Source organism: Vigna umbellata, chromosome 11 (genome assembly GCF_029865625.1).
Source record: "Vigna umbellata cultivar VRB3 chromosome 11, Vumbellata_1.0, whole genome shotgun sequence".
Lineage (NCBI taxonomy): Eukaryota > Viridiplantae > Streptophyta > Magnoliopsida > Fabales > Fabaceae > Vigna > Vigna umbellata.
The window spans coordinates 21,668,155-21,690,692 of NC_142175.1; the positions used below are offsets into that span (position 1 = coordinate 21,668,155).

Sequence of the window (22,538 nt, forward strand, 5' to 3'; positions counted from 1 at the left end):
TTGTGAAATTTATATATATTTGTAAGAATATATGCTTTGACACATTTTTTCTAAAATGGCAATGGGTTGGATTAGAAATACTTTACCTGCAACTCGATTTATAATAAAAAAAAATCTTTGTCTTGAATATTCATTTAGAAAATATTTATAAATGTTTTAAAGTCTACATATAAATATTCACAAATATTTTAAAACATATATTTAATAAATTTTAAAATAAAATTACAAAATAAAATATAAAATATAATATAAATTTAATTTAATTTAATTTTAATTAAATTTAACCTAATAACATAAAAAATAATTTTAATTTTAATTAAATTTAACTTAATAAAATATAAATTAAATTTTTATTTTAATAATTTTTACAAATAATAAATATTCATAGTTATGGTATCAACATCAAATCCGTGTTTATAAGTAAGTTTATAAGTAAGTATTAAAATACAGTTATCTTATATGCGAGTAATAAATACTCATGAATATAAAAAATTGGACATAAATTTTATTCACGATTATCTATTTTATCATTTCTAACTTCTACCATCAATTGACACTTTTTTACTTTATTTCTTACTCTCCTATTATAAAAAGATAAATGATTCTTTAACACATAAATCTTTTACATTCATTTAATATTACTTTTTCTTATTTTATACTCTTTTTCTTTCTTTAAAAAAAATTATAAAAATCATGTTAAATAAATGTAAATGTATCAACCTCCAATACTCATTATTTACATTTAGAGGGAGCCTTGCCCACTTGATACTTATTCATTGGTCTCATTAGTTTTTCTCATACCATACATGTGCATTTTTTCAATTATTTATCCAAATTTTCATATGAATTGTAAATTAAATGGATATGGTATTTTTATTATTTTATTTTTATAGAATCCCTTAAATGCGGCGGGAATTCGGATGTTGGATGAATTAGATTTGCAGTCGCAATTGTTAAATGCTGGATAAAAAACAAAAATATATAAAATTAGGTTAATTAATTAGGTGAATATTTAGTATGTATTAAAAATGTTCCAGATTATTACTATTCGTATTCTTATTATCTTGTTGGGTTTAACAATCAATGGAAAATAAAGCTGTCACGAAGTTAAATGTGATGAGTTTTTGAGAGAAAAAGAAGAATGTCTAGCTCATATTAGACTGCAATGTGTGAAACGGAAGAATTAAAAAAATAGAGTTAAGTCTGTTTCTGTTTTCATATTTTGAAATCTTCATGACGTATGACCGATATGGCATGAAAATAAAGCCAAAATGAACCAATCAAACACAGATATCAATCACATAACAAGATAGAAAATCTCCTTTTTCTTCTTCTATCTTTAGTGCATGCGTAATAATCAACAAACAAATATATAGATTAAACGGTGTAATACACAGGGATCAAAATAATATATACAATATATATATATATATAATAAAAATGAGTAAATAAATTAATTTAAATATGTCAAGTAAATGTTTAAATAAATTTGAATTATGATTAAATCAACTCTAATAAAAAATTCATAAAAATACTATCAATATAGGTTCAAGAAAGTGGTATAAAATATATTTTTTTAGTAGATATTCACGTGTATTAATAAGTTTTAAAATTCTTATGAATGCTTTTTAAACAGATAAATAAATATTATTGTCATCCTAATAAAAGTGTGTCAAAACATATTTTATTAGTTTGGAAGATTTGCATCTAATATTACTGCTGAAAATTAACTAAAGTTGCCACCTGCATATTAAATTGGAGTAGTTAATATATGTATAAAAAATGATGCAACTATTTATTTACAATTTATAATATATACTAAATTCATTGATCTATAGAATAATTATATTAAAAATATATTTGTTATGGTTTTATTTGTGAAAAAATTTGGTCAACTGATATTTTTGAACATACCATGCTATATTAAGAGTGAAAATGAAAGAAGGATTCAGAATCAAAATTAGGAGGAAGAGAGATTACTAATTAGGTTATTTTGGTGGCTATCAATGCGGATTATTTTGGAATTCTGTTTTATAAGGTTCTTATTGATGTGTACTTTTCTTAAGGTTCTTATCCGTTTATAGTTGAACATTATCTTTTCAATGCAAAAGGAATATACAATTATTTTTTTCTATTCAGTCCAAAGGGGTACTGTATGCGTCAAATCGGTGAAATAAATGTTATATTTTTGTATGTATTTATATTAGAATGTTTTAGAATGATACGTATTGTTAAGCCAAACTAGTATAGCTGTTACATTTGGCAGCTGTCCCACTATTCCATAGCTTTTGGTTTCAGTTTTATACTTTGGATATACTGGTTGACCCTTATATAAAAAAAGGTGTTGCTTTGTTTTAAGTGATACAGAAAACATATATACACGTTACGTGCCAGAATCCTTTATTGTAGATGGAAGCACAAAGCTCTCAGCAAAGTGAAGTTATTGAGATGAGTGGAGATTTTCCTGATGGCGGAAGAAAGATTTGTGGGGAAGCAGCATGTGGGTTTGCAGATGCCGGATCCATCTCCAAGGATTCTAAAGAAAGATCAACTTTTATGCGAAACTGAAACTTAAATTAGGAAATTTATTTATTGTTGCTTCACTAGTGCAGTAAGGGGAAACCGTACCGGTTATTTTCATCCATAGACAACGGTTCTTGAACCGAGGCACATTCAGGCGAGACAAAAAATCTACCCTTTTATGCCTCGGTTGTGAACCGAAGCAAAAAGATGAAGGATTTCGTCTCGGTTCAAAAGGAACTGATGCAGTAGGTTTTTTTGTTTTTTTTTTGCCAGGACTTTATGCCTCGGTTCCCTCTGAATCGAGACAATATGTCCTTCATCTTCCTATGATATATTCCTACAAATTGTTAAAGTGGATACACAATCAAATGCTGCCACCGAATTTAGGTTGTTCAAAATTCTTTTGACGAATCTCCCTGCACCAATATTCCCAGGAATTTAATGTTAGTCAAAGTTCTATCATACTTCTTTACTCCACCGTTAAAGGTTGAAATTGAGTTTTAGAACATCATGTTACTAAGAAAATCCCTTAGCATAATATTTCTTACCATAGAAGTTCAAGTTAATTTTTATTAAAATTTTCTAAATAACACTAAAATTGAAAAAGAAAATAATGACGGGATTCTCCCAAAAAATATATGTGATATATAATAGAAGAAAGAAAAGCAAAAGAAAGAAAAAAATTATGAAAACATACTCTACAAACGCCCCAAATGTCACCACGAATATTACATCCCAATTAAAAAAATCATGATCATCTAAATCAGAGAAACCTTAATTGTTATTTGCTCTTACGATCATACGATGCCCCAATTTTCAGATGCAGGTGAAGATTTACTCCCTCCATCAAATTATGATTTAGCAGACATAAATGAAACCGTGGAAAACTTATTATCATTGAAGTCAGTTGTTGCAGATGCATACGACTTCTCAGAGCTATGATCATCTGCCTTGGTTGCTTTCTGAAGACCACTGCACTCGTCAGATAAAGCCCCATCGATATCCATATTATCAAGGTTTCCTTTTGTAGCTAATATTGTAGACGAGGTAGAGGGACCTAAATCTTCAGTCGAATTTTTTGAGCTGCCTGTGCATTTTGCTAACTCCAATTCTCCTTGTTGGCTCACATGAGTTTGTTTATTACTAGGAGAAACCAAGTGATCAATTGCTACACAGGGTTTCCAATCAGCAATCAAATTCATCAATAACAAATCTATTAACTTAGCTATGAATTTAACATTCTGATCGGCAAGCTCAAGTTGCTCAACCATTTCGCTTGAAACTGAGACAGCAGTGTCACTATCAAGGTAGAAAACGAAATGGATACAGAGTTCTTATCATTTTCTTCACCTTTTAGGAAGAAAATATCACCTATCTTGTGCCTTCTTATCTCAACACTTGTAGAACGTGATGCATCATCAATGGATTATCAAATATAGTGATCGCTGGAAGCTCACAGGCATCACCAAGATCCATTGAAATGTCTCCATTACGAGCACTAAAAGGACCTTCTGACACCATACAACGATTTTGAGAGGCTCCCAATTTGGAAAGAACAATATGCCGCAATGGAGAAAGACCCTTCTTTGTTGAAGAAACCACTATTTAGTACTTTGAGTTACCTTGTCAGGTGAAGGCTCGTGCCTATTCCAGAAAACATAAGTTTGAATCACATCCAACCCTTCCTCCTTCGCCTTCTGAATAAGATTTGGCCACATCTGAAAACAAAGGAACCCCACATATGTTAAAAACGCAAAAAAGGAAGAAACTTTAAGCCACCCATTTGAGAAAAATAAGAAGATATGAGGACCCTAAAGCACATTTGAGAATAACACTTCTCTGGTGATAACAGTTGAAAAGCTGTTATTTTCATGCTTAAAATTGACACAAAAAGCAACCTTTACACTTAGAAACTAGCTTGAAATCATGCTTTTATCCATATTTTCAGAAATAAGAGAGCTGGACAGGTTTATGCTTGATTTCAGTGTTTTTGTGCAGGTTTTAAGGTGAATTTAGTGAAAGAAGTGAAGAAGGAGAGAGATGGAATCAGAAAAGTCAACCAGAAACCAGAAAAGTCAACCGGTCAACCAGAAAAGTCAACCAGTCAACCAGAATACGAAAAAAGTCAACCAGACGAGTTTTGGGCCAATTTTATGCGATTTTATGATCTGTTTGGGTCTGGACCCGTTTTCTATTATTTTTATGTCCTATTTAAAGACCTAGATGTCTTAGGGTTGGTATCTTTGGCAGAAACGAAGCAAACACTCTCTTTTTCACCCCTTGGGGGTAGATTGGGAGATGGTGACAGCTCTCCTCTTCTCTTTCTCGGGTTTTTCTATCTCTTCCATTCTTTCATTATTGTTCATCTAGGTTCACCATGAATATGGTGAACTAAACCTTGTATGTTTGTTGGGGAATCAATGTAATCTTTTGAAGCTCTCATATATGGAATTTGTGCTTGCATCTTAATCTAAGACTTATGCTTTCTTTCATCATTAGTTAGGGTTTTTTCTCTTTGCCTAATGCTTGCTTTGTTTAACTCATTCAATGCATGATTATTGATTTTGTCGATACGGGAACGTACGGGGAAGTCTAGATCCGGAGAATTTCTCCCAATAGTATATTGGTTACCTTAAGCTTCTGTGCTAAAAAAACTAATTATTAGGAATGCTAGGAATCGTATGAACTCATAATTAGGGAGAAGCCTTCTTGAAAGGTAATTTAGAGAGTGGCATTAACAATGATGACTTGAATGTTGAATTCCTAAAATATATGAGAGTGGATAAGATGAAATTGATCCCCCAACAACATATTCATCAATATATTTCATTGAAAGTGTTTGTCTTTTGTTTTAGCCATTGATCAACCTCATGCATACATGTTTATTTTCGTCTTTTGCATATTAAAATCCACTTATTTTGTTCTTAAGTCTTAGCTAATCAACAAATCACATAACTAAACTAGGCCGTGAGTCCTTTGGGAGAACGATACTTGGTCTTACCGAGTTTATTACTTGAAACGATTCGGTCATACTTGCCGATTGTTCAACAAGTTTGTGACATCATATTTTGGTGATCATAAATTTGTCCATCAAGTTTTTGGCACCGTTGCCGGGGACTCTGGTTTAACTGGTTAATTTGTGTGATTATTGATTATCTTTGACTTTAATTTTGAATTTCTGTTTTTATTTTCGGTTTTTATTTGATTTGGTTTTATTTTATTTGATTTTATTTGATTTTATTTGATTTTATTTGATTAGATTAGATTTTATTTGATTAGATTTTATTTTATTTGATTTGATTAGATTAGATTAGATTTTATTTTATTTGATTTGATTTGATTTGATTAGATTAGATTTTATTTTATTTAATTTAATTTGATTTGATTAGATTAGATTTTATTTTATTTTATTTTATCTTATTTGATTAGATTAGATTTTATTTTATTTTATTTTATATTATTTTATCTTATCCTCTGAATCTTTTATCTTCTGAATCTATATCTTCTCCTATATCTTTTTGTGCTAACAAATCTTTTCTAGGGTTTTGTTTTCTTGTGCATGCAGGAAGCAATTAGAACAAGGAGCGAGAAAACAACAGAACCTCTGCTTGAAGGTCTAGACGAGAGTAGATGGAGGAGAAGAATCCGAACATCTAGGAACTTTTCCCTTCTCCAGAAACTCTCTTACAATCATCACCACAAGGTTCTGTTCATAGCACAGAAAATATGGAGAACAACAATGTTAGAAGAACTCTTGCTGACTACACCAATATAGCTGGACCTCAGCACTTTAACAGTATAGATAGACCTAGAGTCAATGCAGCTAATATGGAGGTCAAACCAGCACTGATTCAACTGGTGAAAAGCAACCAATTTAATGGGTTATCTCACGAAAGCCCATATGAGCACCTCACTACCTTCAATGAGATTTGCAACACAGTCAAAATTAATGGGGTGCCAGACGAAGTTATCAAACTTAGCTTGTTTCCTTTCTTATTGGGAGGCAATGCTAAGCTTTGGTTGAATTCTTTCCCAGAAGAAAGTTTCACAGAGTGGGAAGCAATGTTCACAAAATTTTTAACGAGTACTTCCCACAATCTAAGGTGACAAAAGGCAAGCAAGAGATTTCTTCATTTAAGTAGGGTATGGAAGAATCACTGGGGCATGCATGGGACAAATACAAAAGCTTGCTAAGAAAAACACCCACGCATGGCTTTGAAGATCAGGAAGTAGTCTTAACTTTCCTTGGAGGGCTTGGTTCACAAACCAAGATGATGCTGGACGCCTCAGCAAGAGGCAATATTAAATGGAAAACTCCAGAGGAAGCAACAGAGATTATAGAAAACATGGCTACTAGTGATAATGAGCTACACAGTGAGAGAGGAGCTCCTATGCAAAAAGGAGTCCTCCAAGTACAGACACATGATGCCCTGCTAGCTCAAAACAAAATTCTAACTCAACAGTTGGAGACTCTGACTAAAACTCTTGCACAATTACCCAAAGAGTTGAAACCTGCTACACAGGTACAAACCCAGTTGTGCGAATTGTGTGGAGGCGACCATATCAATGGTCAATGTGCCTTTCCAGTTGAAGCCGTAGAGGATGTAAACTACATGACCAATCAGTATCGTCAAGGAAGCTACAATCAGGGGTGGAAACCACACCCAAGTATTGGTCAAGGGCAAACTGGGCAAGCTGGTCAATATAATAAGCAACAGCAGCAACCCACCGTATGGCAACAGTTATCTATGCTTAATGAAAGGTCCATGAGGATGGAGGAAACTCTCAACAATTTCATACAGAAGACTGAGTCTACACAGAAGAGCACTGAAGCTGCTATCAAAAATTTGGAGACTCAGATGGGGCAGATCACCAAACAGGTGGAAGAAAGGCCAAGTAGAAATTTTGGGGCTAATACTGAGGTTAACCCCAGAGAAGAGTGCAAGGTGGTAGAGAGTGTTGATGATGAGAAAGTTGAGTTAGATACAGAAGAGAGAAGAGAAATAGAGAGCAATAGCACTTTTCCTTTTCCAATCCATCAAGGGAAACAACTGGACTTCACAGAGTTATTCAACATGGTGGATAATGATGCACCTTGGGAACAGATTCTGCAACAGATTACGGTTTACACTAAATCTAATGAAGAAATCTCTACAAAGAAGAGACGTAGAGATGATGAGGCAAAAGAGTGTATAACTGTTAAAAAAGAGTCATTCCCTCCTAAAGCAACAGACCCAGGCAGTTTTTCTATCCCTTGTACCATAGGGAAGAAAAGGGTGAAGAAAGCTCTTCTTGATCTAGGTTCAAGTGTTAACTTGATACCTTACTCTTTACTGGAGCAAATCGGAATGTTAATGTGAAACCTGTAAAGGTTAATCTAGTAATGGCCGATGGATCTTCAGAGGAGCCATGTGGGATTGCAGAGGACATTATAGTTTGTGTTGGCAAACTTCAATTCCTGGCAGACTTTGTGGTGATGAAGATGGAGACAGAGAAGATACCTATCATACTTGGAAGACCGTTTATGAAAACGGCCAGGGCTATCATTGATGTAAATGAAGGTATAGTAGTGCTCCAGGACAGAGAGGAGAGAGTGGTTGTAGACGTCTTCAAAGATGAGATGCAAGCACAGGAGGAGGAAGCTAGTTATAAAGCTGCATCTCAAGATGCACACATGACTAGTCATAAAGATGAAAATCCCAAGGTTGCAGGTAACCATTGTTTGTTGTTTCAGGTGCACAAGGAAGAAAAGATTGGAAGAGGAGGAGAAATTCCTGATGATTGGGAGAAAAGAAGACCCCAACTTGGTACACCTGTGAGAATCAAAAACAAGTTGTGGGTTGTGAAGGGCTTTAAAGAGAAGGAGATGATAGAGATAGAGTCTCCACATTCTAGAAGGACCAAAATAGTTCACAAGAAACAGCTGAGGAGTTGGTGGGATGACAACATCAACTATAAAGAAGGAACTTGAGCTTGACTGGGTCAAGCTAATGACGTTAAAAGAGCGCTTGCTGGGAGGCAACCCAGTGGATTTAAGAACTTTTTAATTTTTCTTTGGTTTGTAAATTTTTAATCTGTTGAACATTACTTTGTCATTATTTTTGGAGATAGCATCTACTGAAGGATGCTAGTTTGACATAGCATCTACTGAAAAATGCTAAGTTGTAACACCTACTGATGGGTGTTGGTGAGAAAATTTAGCACCTACTGATGGGTGTTGGTAAGTTGTAACACCTACTGATGGGTGTTGGTGGATTTTGGGTCAGGCTCGTGACGTTAAACAAGCGCTACTTGGGAGGCAACCCAGTTGATTGATTGTTTTTGTTTGTTTTATTTTAGTTAGGGTTTGCATAAGTATTTTAAACATTGAATTGCAGGGAACCAGTGAGGGGCATGTCTAGGAGGCACGTAGGTTCAGAAAAGAAGGAGAAGAGCACTTCACGAAAGTGCCGTTGAGCGGCAAATTACAGCTGAGCGGTACTATCGCAGAGTGGGCTTTGGTTACCCTTTAGCGGAACCCGAGCCCATTAGGGTATTTTTATACCCTAAGCTGCGTAAATGCTTTTATTTTCAGGCTCTTCTCTGCACACACACTCCTACATACCTTTTCAAAGGTTCTCTACAACTTTTCCCTCATCCCTCTTTAGAAAATCTCCCTTCCACTCACTTGCTCACTAGTTTTCCATCTAAGTTTGGGGTTGGGAGAGAGCATCATTGAAGGGGCTGATTTCTTCATTGTGGTTTACTAATGCTTTACAATGTATCTTTTGGTTTTGTGAATTATGTTTGATGCAGGGATGGCCTCCTCATCGGGCAAAAAGAATCAAGACTATAAGATCCAAGAAGAGGAAGATACAGAGGACAACTCAGATTGATGAGGAGCTGAGATAGCATTTACGGATGAATGCTATCATATGCTTATGCTTTTGTTGGTTTAAGTTTTCTAAACTTATTTATTTTTTGTTTTAGATTAGGGTTTGATGTACTCTATTGGAAACATGGTTTGTTATGATGGTTTGCTATTAACTGTGATTGTGTGATAAGTAATGCTTGATGATGATTAGTGATTGATTGATGTTGAGATAGATGTGCACATAAAATGCTTATACAGGTGATTCACAAGCTTTGTGAACAAATGCAGGATATCATGATTGTGATTGTGAAATTAAGCAGGATGTGTATGTCAAATGTGAATGAGCTTATATGTGAGGTTTTGAGCTCCAGAGTTTTTGGTATGATTGAATGCTATTACTTTGAAAGCATGAATGACTTTGCCCAGGTTTTCTATGATTGAATCAATTGCTTGTTTTGCATCATGTGATCAAGGCCGTTTGTTGGAACCCTTTTTATTGGCCAAATTCATAAAGTTAGCCCACTAAAAGAGAACACTTTGTGTTCTATCCTTTGAACCCTTAGCCTTGAACATACACTGAAACCCTTGATTGAAAATCTTTACCTTGAGTTAAGTAGAAGATCTTGTGTGGTATTGTTAAATGTTCAAGTTTGGGGTTGTTGGGAAAACATGAAAAAGGAAAAGCATTGAGCTAAGAGCTAAAAAGTAAGAATATGCAAAGAAGAAGAAAAAAAAAGAAAAGAAAAGAAAAAGAAGCAAAGCTCAATGCAAATGCAAAAGAAAGTTGGGAATGAATAAGAATAATTGTGTTGTTATGATTCTCTTAACTCAAGGATTTTGTGATCCAGAAAAACCAATTTTCTTGTTAGCCCAGCCACATTATAAGCCATTGAAAAGTCCTTGTGATGATGCATGCTTGTGAATGTTTTTGATTGTGGTAAAATGAAAGGCAAAGTTGATTCATGTAACATTGTGATAGTGGAGTGAATGAGTGAAACACTTTACCTCTTATACACTTGTGTGTTGAGTGAAACACTTTACCTAGTGAGGAAATATTCCATAAGCACATGAACATCCATGCTTAATTGATTGATCATTCATGAAAAATAGCATTTGTTGGAATTTAAATGACTTTGTGAACACTAAAGCATATGCACATCTTGATTGAACTCTTGGTCATAAGTTTGAGTGAAGTTGTTACTTATCTTGAAAAAGAGGATTTTTGAATGAGTGAACCATCATATGAATTGGTTGAAGATTGAGTTACATCTTGTTTGCTTGAGGACAAGCAAAGTTCTAAGTTTGGGGTTGTGATAACAGTTGAAAAACTGTTATTTTCATGCTTAAAATTGACACAAAAAGCAACCTTTACACTTAGAAACTAGCTTGAAATCATGCTTTTATCCATATTTTCAGAAATAAGAGAGTTGGACAGGTTTATGCTTGATTTCAGTGTTTTTGTGCAGGTTTTAAGGTGAATTTAGTGAAAAAAGTGAAGAAGGAGAGAGATGAAATCAGAAAAGTCAACCAGAAACCAGAAAAGTCAACCAGAAAAGTCAACCAGTCAACCAGTCAACCAGAATACGAAAAAAGTCAACCAGACGAGTTTTGGGCCAGTTTTATGCGATTTTATGATCTGTTTGGGCCTAGACCCGTTTTCTATTATTTTTATGTCCTATTTAAAGACCTAGATGTCTTAGGGTTGGTATCTTTGGCATAAATGAAGCAAACACTCTCTTTTTCACCCCTTGGGGGTAGATTGGGAGATGGTGACAGCTCTCCTCTTCTCTTTCTCGGGTTTTTCTATCTCTTCCATTCTTTCATTATTGTTCATCTAGGTTCACCATGAATATGGTGAACTAAACCTTGTATGTTTGTTGGGGAATCAATGTAATCTTTTGAAGCTCTCATATATGGAATTTGTGCTTGCATCTTAATCTAAGACTTATGCTTTCTTTCATCATTAGTTAGGATTTTTTCTCTTTACCTAATGCTTGCTTTGTTTAACTCATTCAATGCATGATTATTGATTTTGTCGATACGGGAACGTACGGGGAAGTCTAGATCCGGGGAATTTCTCCCAATAGTATATTGGTTGCCTTAAGCTCCTGTGCTAAAAAAACTAATTATTAGGAATGCTAGGAATCGTATGAACTCGTAATTAGGGAGAAGCCTTCTTGAAAGGTAATTTAGAGAGTGGCATTAACAATGATGACTTGAATGTTGAATTCCTAAAATATATGAGAGTGGATAAGATGAAATTGATCCCCCAACAACATATTCATCAATATATTTCATTGAAAGTGCTTGTCTTTTGTTTTAGCCATTGATCAACCTCATGCATACATGTTTATTTTCGTCTTTTGCATATTAAAATCCACTTATTTTGTTCTTAAGTCTTAGCTAATCAACAAATCACATAACTAAACTAGGCCGTGAGTCCTTTGGGAGAACGATACTTGGTCTTACCGAGTTTATTACTTGAAACGATTCGGTCATACTTGCCGATTGTTCAACAAGTTTGTGACATCATATTTTGGTGATCATAAATTTGTCCATAAATAAGAAGATATGAGGACCCTGAAGCACATTTGAGAATAACACTTCTCTGGCCATTAATGGTGATAGCCTTTGAACCCTACGTACTTCCATCCCTGCGACGGCGGAAGCCCCTCACGCTGCGAATCGTTCTCCGCCATCTTCCTCGCGAAGAAGCTTTCCTTGTTCGTCGCCGATTGACCTGCTCCGTATGTCTACCGAACTCCCCTTCGCGTTTGCATCTGCGTCAATGACGACTTCCTCTTACCTGCTGTGAGGTTTTCCTTCACTACCGACAGATCGCGCAAGGGACGGCCGTCGACAATGGCCTGGATCCAATATAAGAAGAGAGAAGAAAGAAGTTGGAGTTTGAACCCTCACAGAAACACCACCGCTGCAGGACGCCCTCGTCGCGACCTCACCGCGCCTCGCAGCGACCTCACCGTGCCTCGCCACGACCTCACTGTGCCTCGTCGCGCTCGTCGTGCCTCGCCGCGCTCGTCGTGCCTCGCCACGTTCATCGTGCCTCGCCGCGCTCGTCGTGCCTCGCCGCGCTCGTCGTGCCTCGCCGCTCTCGTCGTGCCTCACCGCGCTCGTCGCCAATGTTGAGTCTGTCGCGATGAAGAAAAAGTGTAGAAGCTTCAAGCTTCTGATTTCGCATGATGAAGAGAAAGAAGAGAAAAAGAAATGGAGATACCAAGGCTCGCGTGAAAGTAATACCTAAGGCCAAGGGTTTTCATTTTGAAATCTGAGAACCTTTCGGCCTCGGTTGGTTAGAGGCAGTAGGGCAATAGTCAGAACATTACGGCTCGGTTTTGTTACTAACTGAGGTAATTCCACTTTTATGCTTCGGTTCTCCTACAACCGAGGCTTATAAGTTCGTTAAAATTGCAAAAATGTCACTGCCTTAACATATGCTTCGGTTTTCTGAAAACCGAGACATATGACCCGCGTTCTTAACCCTGTTTTGCACTAGTGCTTTGTATTCTTAGTATTAATGGTTTTAGGTGGCACACCTACTCAATAGGTATTATGATTTATTTCTGGCATTTGAAGAGGCAAACTTTTGCTGATAAATATTTCTAAGAATTCATTTGAAAGAATACAGAAGAAAGAAAGAGAGTTTTAAAAGTTGTCAACTTTTGTCTTCTTGTTGTCAACAAATTGGCATCAGAGCTCAACAGAGAACGTCGCGATGTGCGTTGGCAGAGAGAGAGGAGCGACTGAGAGTTTTATGAGGTGTGAGAATTGATTGTAAACACTTGAGAGAAATGGCAGGTCTAACCAATGACATCTTGTTACTCAAGTTGACGAAAGACGTTAACTATGATAATTGGAAGGTGCAGATAAAGGCCCTTCTCGGCTCCCAAGATAACTAGGATGTGGTCAAGACTGGGTATGAGGAACCGGCGAGCACAGATGGATATTCAAATTCCTAGTTGAACGCGTTGAAGGCCGTTCGAGCTAAAGACAAGGCGGCCTTGTATCTGCTATACCGAGCTGTTGACGAATCCGGCTTTGAGAAGATAGCAAATGCAAAATCTTCCAAAGTAGCATGGGATACACTCGAAAAGGCAAACAAAGGAGACGAACGAGTGAAGCAGGTCCATCTTCAAACCCTTAGGGGCGAGCTGGAAAACATAAGGATGAAAGAGTCTGAAAGCGTATCTGAGTTCATTACTCGGGTGGAGACTGTGGTGAACAAACTGAATTAGAATGGTGAGAGTCTTTCATCAAACCGAGTTGTTTGAAAAATTCTAAGGTCATTGGCAGATGATTTCGAGAACATCGTATGCGCAATAGAAGAGTCCAAGGACCTATCAACGCTTACCCTTGAAGAGCTTGTTGGGTCACATGAGCAGAGACGGAAAAATAAGAGGGGAAGTCCCTTGAATAGGCTCTTCAGGCGAAGATGACAATAAAAAAGGATAATGTGTTTTATGCTCAAAGTACCAGAGTCCAAGGAAGAGGGAGAAACCAAGGTGGTAGAGGAAGAGGAGAACGAAGAAATGAGCAAGTCGGACAACAAAACTAGCATGGACGAGTTCAGGCTCGAGGTGGTCGAGGTCAGACTCGGGGTGGTCGGACAAACACAAACAACATTGAATGTTATAAATATGGAAGGTATGGGCATGTTGTCAAGGATTGCTACTCGGTAAAATGCTACAACTGTGGAAAAATGGGCCATATTTCCAAGGATTGTAGGTCAGAGAAGGAAAAAGAGGAGCCAACAAACTTCCTTGCCGAGAAAGAAGAAGAAGGATTGCTACTAGTGACAAACATTCCAGAAACCAAGGTCAAATCGAGCTGTTCTAATAACTCGGTTTGGTACTTGGACACCGGCGCAAGTAACCATATGTATGGCGACGAGAGTTTATTCAAAGCACTTTCAAAGGAGGATTCCGGATCCATTTCTTTGGGTGATGCTTCGAAAGTAACCATCAAAGGTCGAGGAACGATACGGTAACAACAGAAAAATGGGTGAATCGGAGAGATCAGAGATGTATACTACGTACCTGATCTCAAAAGCAACATATTGAGCATGGGACAGATAATGGAGAAGGGGTACTCGGTTCTGATGAAGGACCGAGAATTACAACTGAGGGATAAACTCGGGAGGCTCATCGCCCAAGTAGAAATGAAGAAAAATCGCATGTATAAACTTGAGTTGAAAATAGTTCAAGACAAATGCATGCAACCTTATATGGAGGATGAGGCCATGAACTGACATTTTTCGTTCAGTCATCTTCACTTAGAAGGGTTGACCGAGCTGGTGAAAAAGGATATAGTGCATGCCTAAAATGGAATTCGAAAAGAGGTTCTGTGAAGAATGTGTGATCGGAAAGCAAGCGAGGACTTCTTTCCCACAAAGCTCTGAGTATCGAGCAAAAGAGCAGCTCCAACTGATCCATACCGACTTGTGTGGGCCAATAACTCCAGAATCATTTAGTTGTAGGAGATACTTCGTCTCTTTCATTGATGATTTCTCAAGGAAGACGTGGGTTCACGTTTTGAAGGAGAAGTCAGAAGTCTTTTTGAAACTTTCAAGAAATTCAAAGTGATGGTAGAGAAAGAAATAAACAAAGTCATCAAAACAATTCCATCTGACAGAGGAGGCGAGTTCACTTCTGTCGATTTCAACAAATACTGTGAGGAACATGGAATCAAGCGTTTCTTGACGACTCCATATTCTCCGCAACAAAATGGTGTAGCAGAACGAAAGAACCGAACCATTCTCGACATGGTTTGATCTATGTTGAAAGGGAAGAATATGCCGAAGAAGTTTTGGGCAGAGGCAGTACAATGCGCAGTCTATGTGCAAAAAAGATGTCCACATGCAAAGTTGGGCGAGAAGACGCCTCAAGAGGTTTGAAGTGGTGTGAAGCCGAGTGTCTCTCATCTAAAGGTGTTCGGTAGTGTGGCCTATGGGCAAGTACCAAGTCAGCACAAGACAAAATTAGAAGATCGGAGCAAGAAGTACATATTTATAGGGTATGATAAAAATTCTAAAGCATATAAACTGTTTGATCCTGTTAACAAGAAAGTAGTGGTGAGCCGAGATGTTCACTTGGAGGAAACGAAGGAGTGGTGCTAGAGTAACCCGATCGAAAAATAAACTAACTCGGAGATTGTTGTACCTTCAACAACAACAATCACCGAGTCCTCAGATCAAGAAACCGAGCCACAACAGCCTATGATGAGAAGTCTACAAGAAATATACGACACTACAAATGAAGTTCATGTTGTATGTCTTTTGGTCGACTCTGAAGATTTGAGTTTTGAGAAAGTTGTCCAAGAAGAGAAGTGGAGATCAACCATGGATGAGGAGATCGAAGCGATTGAACGCAACAAAACTTGGAAACTGACTGACCTTCCTGAAGGAGTTCGACCCATTGGAGAAAAATGGGTGTACAAAAAAAAGATGAATGTTGAGGGACAGGTTGAGCGTTATAAGGCTCAACTCGTGGTAAAGGGCCATAGACAAAAGGAGGGAATAGACTATGATGAAGTATTTGCTCCTGTCATGAGAATGGAGTCAATCCGACTCCTGATCTCATTAGCTGCTCAGAACCAATGGCCAATTCTACAGATGGATGTGAAGTCGGCCTTTCTAAATGGAGTGCTGAAAGAGGAGGTGAACGTCGAGCAACCACTCGGGTACATGAAGAGAGGGGATGAGAAGAAAGTGCTAAGATTGAGAAAAGCCCTCTATGGACTAAAGCAGGCTCCCCGTGCCCGAAATGAGAGAATTGACGGGTATTTCAAGAAAACCGGGTACGACCAATGTCCAGACGAACATGCTTTGTACCCAAAGAAATCAAAGAAGGATATGATGGTAGTTGCTCTCTATGTCGACGACCTCATATTCACCGGAAGCAACACGAAGCTGATTAAGGAGTTTAAGGAGGTAATGGAAAAAGAGTTCGAGATGACAAACTTAGGCCTGATGAAATATTTTCTTGGCCTGGAAGTGAAGCAATCAGAGGAAGGGATTTTTATATCCCAAGAAAGGTACGCGCTTGAATTTTTAAAGAAGTTTAAAATGGAGGACTACAACCTGGTTTCTACTCCAATGGAACCGGGCACTAAACTCTCGAAGTTTGATGGAGGAGAACGAGCTGATTCTGGGAGATATCGAAGTTTAATCGAAAGTCTGAGGTACCTTACAAGCACGAGACTGACTTAATGTTGAGTGTTGGGATAACGAGCAGATTCATGGAGGATCCAAGCTATACACATTGGAAGGCCTTGAAGAGAATTCTGAGATATATTCGAGGAACCCTATCACTTGGTCTTTTCTATTCAAAATCAAATGACTATCGACTAGTGGGTTACTCGGATAGCGATTGGTGTGGTGATGTTGATGACCGGAAAAGTACTTCGGGTTACGTATTCCTACTTAGAAATATGGCTTTTACTTGGCTGTCGAAGAAGCAGCCCATTGTAACCTTGTCTACCTGCAAGGCAGAGTATGTGGCGGCCTCTTGGAGCGTGTGTCATGCAGTCTGGCTTTTAAATCTATTAAGGCATCTGGGAGTGATCCAGGATGAAGGGACTATGATCCGAGTTGATAACAAGTCGGCGATCGAGTTGGCAAAGAACCCAGTTAATCACGGAAGGAGCAAGCATATCGACGTCCGTTTTCATTTCATTCGATAACAAGTAAGAGAAGGAAAGGTCAAGCTGAAGCATGTTGAAAGCCGAGCTCAAGCCGCGGACATATTCACCAAGCCACTATCGACCACACTGCTGGAGAATTGTAAAAATCTTATTGGAATGAGAAATGGGAAGAGTATTTAAGTTTAAGGGGGAGATTTGTTATGAAACTTAAATTAGGAAATTTATTTCTTGTTGCTTGGTATTCCTAGTATTAATGGTTTTAGGTGGCAGACCTACTCAATAGGCATTATGATTTATTTCTGGCATTTGAAGAGGCAAACTTTTGCTGATAAATACTTGAAAGAATTCATTTGAAAGGATGCAGAAGAAAGAAAGAGAGTTTTAAAAGTTGTCAACTTTTGCCTTCTTGTTTCCAACAAAAACTCCTTATGATAGTGATTTTTTGTGTTATTTTTATGACCGGTGAAGTGGTTGGTGACATCAGAGCTGACAATCTTGCTATCCTGACTGATGCAACACGTTTGCTTTTTGATGTTGCAGCCTTTGCCATCTCCTTATTTTCTTTATAGGCTGCTGGATGGGAAGCTACACCGCGCCATTGATATGGATTTTCCGAATAGAAATTCTTGGTGCCTTGGTTTCTATTCAATTAATATAGTTGCTTGTTACTATTTTGGTATATGAAGCCATTAATAGAATCATTGTTGGTCCTAGAAGCGTGGATGGTTTCTTAATGTTTTTAGTTTCGGCGTCTTGTGGTTAATATCATCATGGCTTTGTTATTGGGTCATGATCATGGTCACAGACGTGGAGATGGACATGGCCACAGTCATGGATTTACAGTTTCTACCCATCATGATGCAAAACATGCAAAAGATGAGCACCATCACAAACATGATCACACAGACCATCACGATGATCATCATTCAAAAGATGAATAAAAAACTAAGAAGAAGAAGCAATGGAACATAAATGTACAAGGGCTTATCTCCATGTCCTTAGAGATTCTATCTAGAGTATTGGAGTAATGATTAGGGGAGCGGTAATATGGTATAAACCCGAGTGGCAAATAATTGATATAATTTGCACTCTAATATTTTCAGTAATAGTTTTGGTGACAACCATCAATATGCTGCGAAATATTTTGGAAGTCTTGATGGAGAGCATGCCTCGTGGGATATATTCTACTGAGCTAGAAAGGGGACGGTTGGATATGGAAGACGTGGTGGTTGTTCATGAACTGCACATATGGGCCATTACAGTTGAAAAAGTTTTACTATCTTGTCATGTTAAAATCAGATGTGAAGCAGATGCAGACCTGGTGCTCGACAATGTTAAAATCAACGTGGCAGAGGGTGAAGAGGCAAGCTGGCATAAGATGTGGCCTCACTATTTGCCACATCAAACAAAAGTTAACATGGTTCAATTTTAAGAACTAATAGTAATAGTTTCAAAATTATGAGGACTAAAAGCAATCAAAGTTTCAAATAGGGACTAAATCCAAAATCGTGTGATACTTAAGAGACAAAAAATATATTTAACCCTAAAAATAAATTCCAAAAACATTAATGTCAAATATAAGTATATAAGAAACGAACTTAATGTTGTTCAATAAATTTAATTTATATCTAACATGACGATAAAAGTATAAAGACTATATAGAAATTAGTTTATGGATAAATAATTTTAAATTTTCATATAATGTTCACTAGATAATCGTATTTTTTTAAATCTGTCATAACTAAAATCATTTACACATGATACTTCTACTTAAAATTTGTATCCCGGAAATCAGTTTTAATCTACTTCAAAATATAAAGTAATTGAATAATAAAATTAATTGTAAAGAAACAGGCTCGTTAAAATTTAATGAAGGTTTTGTAAAAACGTCATACACAGTGTAAATAAAAGTAGATGAAGTACAAAAAAACTGTCAAACATAAGCCAAAATAATGTATCATAATATTTTGTACAGAACATCTAGTACGTTTTTTCATGCTTTTATCGGGGTTTGGAGAAAATTACAATCTTTAAGATTTTCCTAATCTTTGCCTAATGAAAAAAACTAGAAGAATAAAACACTTGACTTTTAAATAACTCATTTTTTTGGTCTTTAATCTCCTCGGATACTACGAACGCCCCATGATTGTAACGAGGAATGTCTATTCATCTATCTCTCTTGACTAGAAAATGAGATTACTTGAAAACACTTAGTTCTATGTTAAGTATTTCTTAAGCCCATTTAGCTATGAGAGACATCAAACCAGCTCCAAGCAAAAGAGAAATATTGGCTCCAAAACAGAGTCTGCTACTTTGTTGCATTCTTGGACTCATGAAATCATTGGCAAGAAGATCAACCAGAGCCATGTAAATTAAGATCCCTGCTGAAGCTGCATTAAAAACTCCTTCCACAATAAGAGCAGTTGGACTGTTCTCATCATAAACACTTGAAATTCCTATGCCAATTCCAATTCCTACTGGAGTAGTCAATGCAAAGAACAATCCCATCACTGTGACAGATACTCTCTTGAAGTTTGCCTACAATAATAGAGGTCATTCATATTCTTTTCACTCTTCAAGAATGAAATTCTCATAAATACAGTTGCAGACATAACTCAGAAAATTAACTAAAAATTACTCAATTTTTGATGCCAAAGTTAAACATTTACAAAGTCAGATATGGTCACACATTCCCTGAGATAATATTAGAAGAAAGAACAGAACACAGATAAAAAAATCCTATATTGTTTGTTCCATACCAACACAACAACACACATGGTCCCACACACAAATCATTTCACACAAAGCATGTTGGATCTCATTTATATATTCTTTTGTTCAGATTAAATCAATAACAAAAATCATTTCACACAAAGCATCAATCAACCAGATTCATTTAGATACAGTACCTGAGATATACAGCTTCCAAGTCCCATGCCTTCAAAGAATTGATGAAAAGTCAATGCAGCTACTAATGGTCTTATGGTGTTAGGATTCTCTGAAGCTCCCAATGAAATTCCAATGATAACAGAGTGAACAATAATTCCCAACTCCAACACCTGTGTAAGAGATCCAAAACCCTTAATCCTAAACCATTGTAAAATTAAATGAGAACGGTGAATGAAACCTATATGTAACACAGCTTTCAATTAAAAGTTGTGACTATTGATAGAAAGAATATAATACCTGGGATATGACTCGATGGCGTAGAAGCTGGGAAGAGTGATCGTGGGAGTGAACAGAGCCATGAGCATGGCCATGCGTTGCATGCGTGTGAAGATGCACATGTCCTTCGTGACCTGTCTCTTTCTCCACATCTCCACTCTCATTCTGTACTTCTTTGGAATGGTATTTCTGAAAATAAGCAGTGGCATAAGTATCCACCATCAGAGTTCCCATGGCAGTACACATTGCCACGAACCCAGTAAAGGGAAAATCTCCCCATGGATGCTCTTTCAAGCAAGGTGAGGTCAGATTCTCAAAAGCATCCGGTAATACGTGGATGAATCCAGTGGCTAGAATCACACCGGCAGCAAAAGCTTTTACTAGGAAGAAAACATTCTTCTCCGGACTCAACGCTGGTATGACTTTGCCCAGAAGAGGAATACACACCCCAACTGCACTCGCAATTAAAATTGATACCAAAGCTGCTATTTTGTACCTCATAGCTTTTCCTCTGTCACGATCCTCCTCTTCTTCGTCACATGTACATTCTGCTTTAACTAAAGTTGGAAGTACAACCAAAAAGATTAGAATAGAAGAAGAAAACAAGAACTGATGGTTTATCTTGAATCTAGCCATTATAAATAAATCTTTAACCAAGAAAAAAAAGGAAGAGAAAAGTAGAGAGGAGTGAAGAAAAAAACTTTGGCGAATGTATATATAGCAAACTGTGTTATGAGTAGCCTCACATACAAAGAACTGATTATCTTAATTAATTTTAATTAATGTATAATTTCCCTAATAGATGGACAAATCTTTTAATAGAAAAGAGAGAGAATGACGTAAATAGTGAGACATGTCATGAAATGTCGACATGAGTATGCAAGAACCAATGAAAATAAATCTTTTAGGAATTTAAATGTGAAGAGTCTTTAAGAGAAGAAAAGGAGTGTCTTCATTGTGTGTAAATTAGACTGCAATGTCTGAAAGGGAAGAATAAAAAAAGTAGAGTCAAGTCAACTGTTTTTGTTTTAGTATTTTGAAATCTCCGAAATGTATGACCAATATAACAGGAAAATAAAGTCTAATGGACCCATCAAACACAAAAATCAAATAATAATGTTGAAAATATCAAGTCCAATCTCATTTTTTTCTTCTATCCTTTAATGCATGCGTAATAATTAATAAATAAATTTTTAATCTTGTTTTATTTTTTATTATTTGACTTGTACATTTTTAATATTTTATACGCGAATCATGCATATATTTTATCATAATTAATTTTTTCATTAAATTTAAATAGTTGATTTTATATACCAACAAGTCTTCTAGCATAGATTAACAGTTGTTATATATAGATTAAAATGTGTAATCGGCAGTGATAGTTAATATATATATATATATATATATATATATATATATATATATATATATATATATATATATATATATATATATATATATATATATATTCTTAATATAATAAAAATGAGTATATAAGTTAATAATTATAAAATGTATTGTATGTTATGATCAATCATTTAATTTTGTAAGAGAGTACTGATCGATTTATTATTAAAATCAACTAATTATTTAATTAATTTAAATATATCAATAATTAAGTTTAAACGAAATTTGATTGTGATTAAACTAATTTTGATTAAAAATCTATGAAAATAATTATAAATATAAATTTAAAAAGTATAGGTATTGATTATTATGTATTTATTACGGTATTAATTATTTAACGGTTTAAACATCAAACTATCTTTAAGAGAATAATTGACTAGTAAACGGTAAGAAAAAATGTTTTAAGAGTGGTGCAGCTCTTTATTCTTTCAAATCTTTATACTGGATATTTGAATTTATGGTACAGTTTTTTAATAAATATATATAATGCTGATTGCTTACAATGCATATGTCACTACCATGCCTTTTGATTTGCGGTGCAAATTGCTTTATTATTATTTCATTCTTCATAGTTATTTGCGATGCAGATTGGTATTACTTAATATAGAACACAATTTTGGCAATTATGGTTTGAGTTTGATATGTATATATAGATGGTTGTAGGTTTGTGGAAGTTGGGCAGAGGATTATAATTCTTATTAGTCATTTATTAGGTTAGGCAATAATATCAATTATCCTTAATTAGTGTTGATGCCATTTCAAGTTTTATTATGTTTTGGCTTTAAGAGAAATTTTCGACTTGTGTTTCAATTTTTTGGAAGAAATTGTAAGTGATAATTTATGTTACCAATCCGTACTATATTAGTTGTTATATTATGTTTGGACATTACTGCATTGTTTCTTATTGGTTGAGCTGATGTGACTTATTAGT

At 36.0% G+C, this 22,538-nt stretch overlaps 1 protein-coding gene and 1 pseudogene across 1 annotated transcript; one reads left to right on the plus strand and one right to left on the minus strand.

Moving 5' to 3' along the window:
• The first annotated feature begins 2,406 nt into the window (after positions 1-2,406).
• Positions 2,407-18,845, plus strand: LOC124827610 (metal tolerance protein 1-like; annotated as a pseudogene).
• A 130-nt stretch (positions 18,846-18,975) lies between these two features.
• LOC124827611 (zinc transporter 8-like) lies at positions 18,976-20,898 on the minus strand. The gene is made up of 3 exons (XM_047300701.2): positions 20,222-20,898; positions 19,945-20,094; positions 18,976-19,573 (listed from the first exon to the last, which is right to left on the minus strand). The coding sequence occupies exons 1-3, from the start codon at positions 20,834-20,836 to the stop codon at positions 19,268-19,270; spliced, it is 1,071 nt and encodes a 356-aa protein (XP_047156657.2). The 5' UTR covers positions 20,837-20,898; the 3' UTR covers positions 18,976-19,267.
• Between the last annotated feature and the right edge of the window lie 1,640 nt (positions 20,899-22,538).

Coding starts and splice junctions, on each gene's coding strand:
- LOC124827611 (XM_047300701.2), bottom strand. CDS start 20,836: ATGGCTAGATTCAAGATAAACCATCAGTTCTTGTTTTCTTCTTCTATT. Junction 20,095..20,221: donor GCCATCGAGTCATATCCCAG/GTATTATATTCT, acceptor TCTCTTACACAG/GTGTTGGAGTTGGGAATTAT. Junction 19,574..19,944: donor TTGGAAGCTGTATATCTCAG/GTACTGTATCTA, acceptor CTATTATTGTAG/GCAAACTTCAAGAGAGTATC.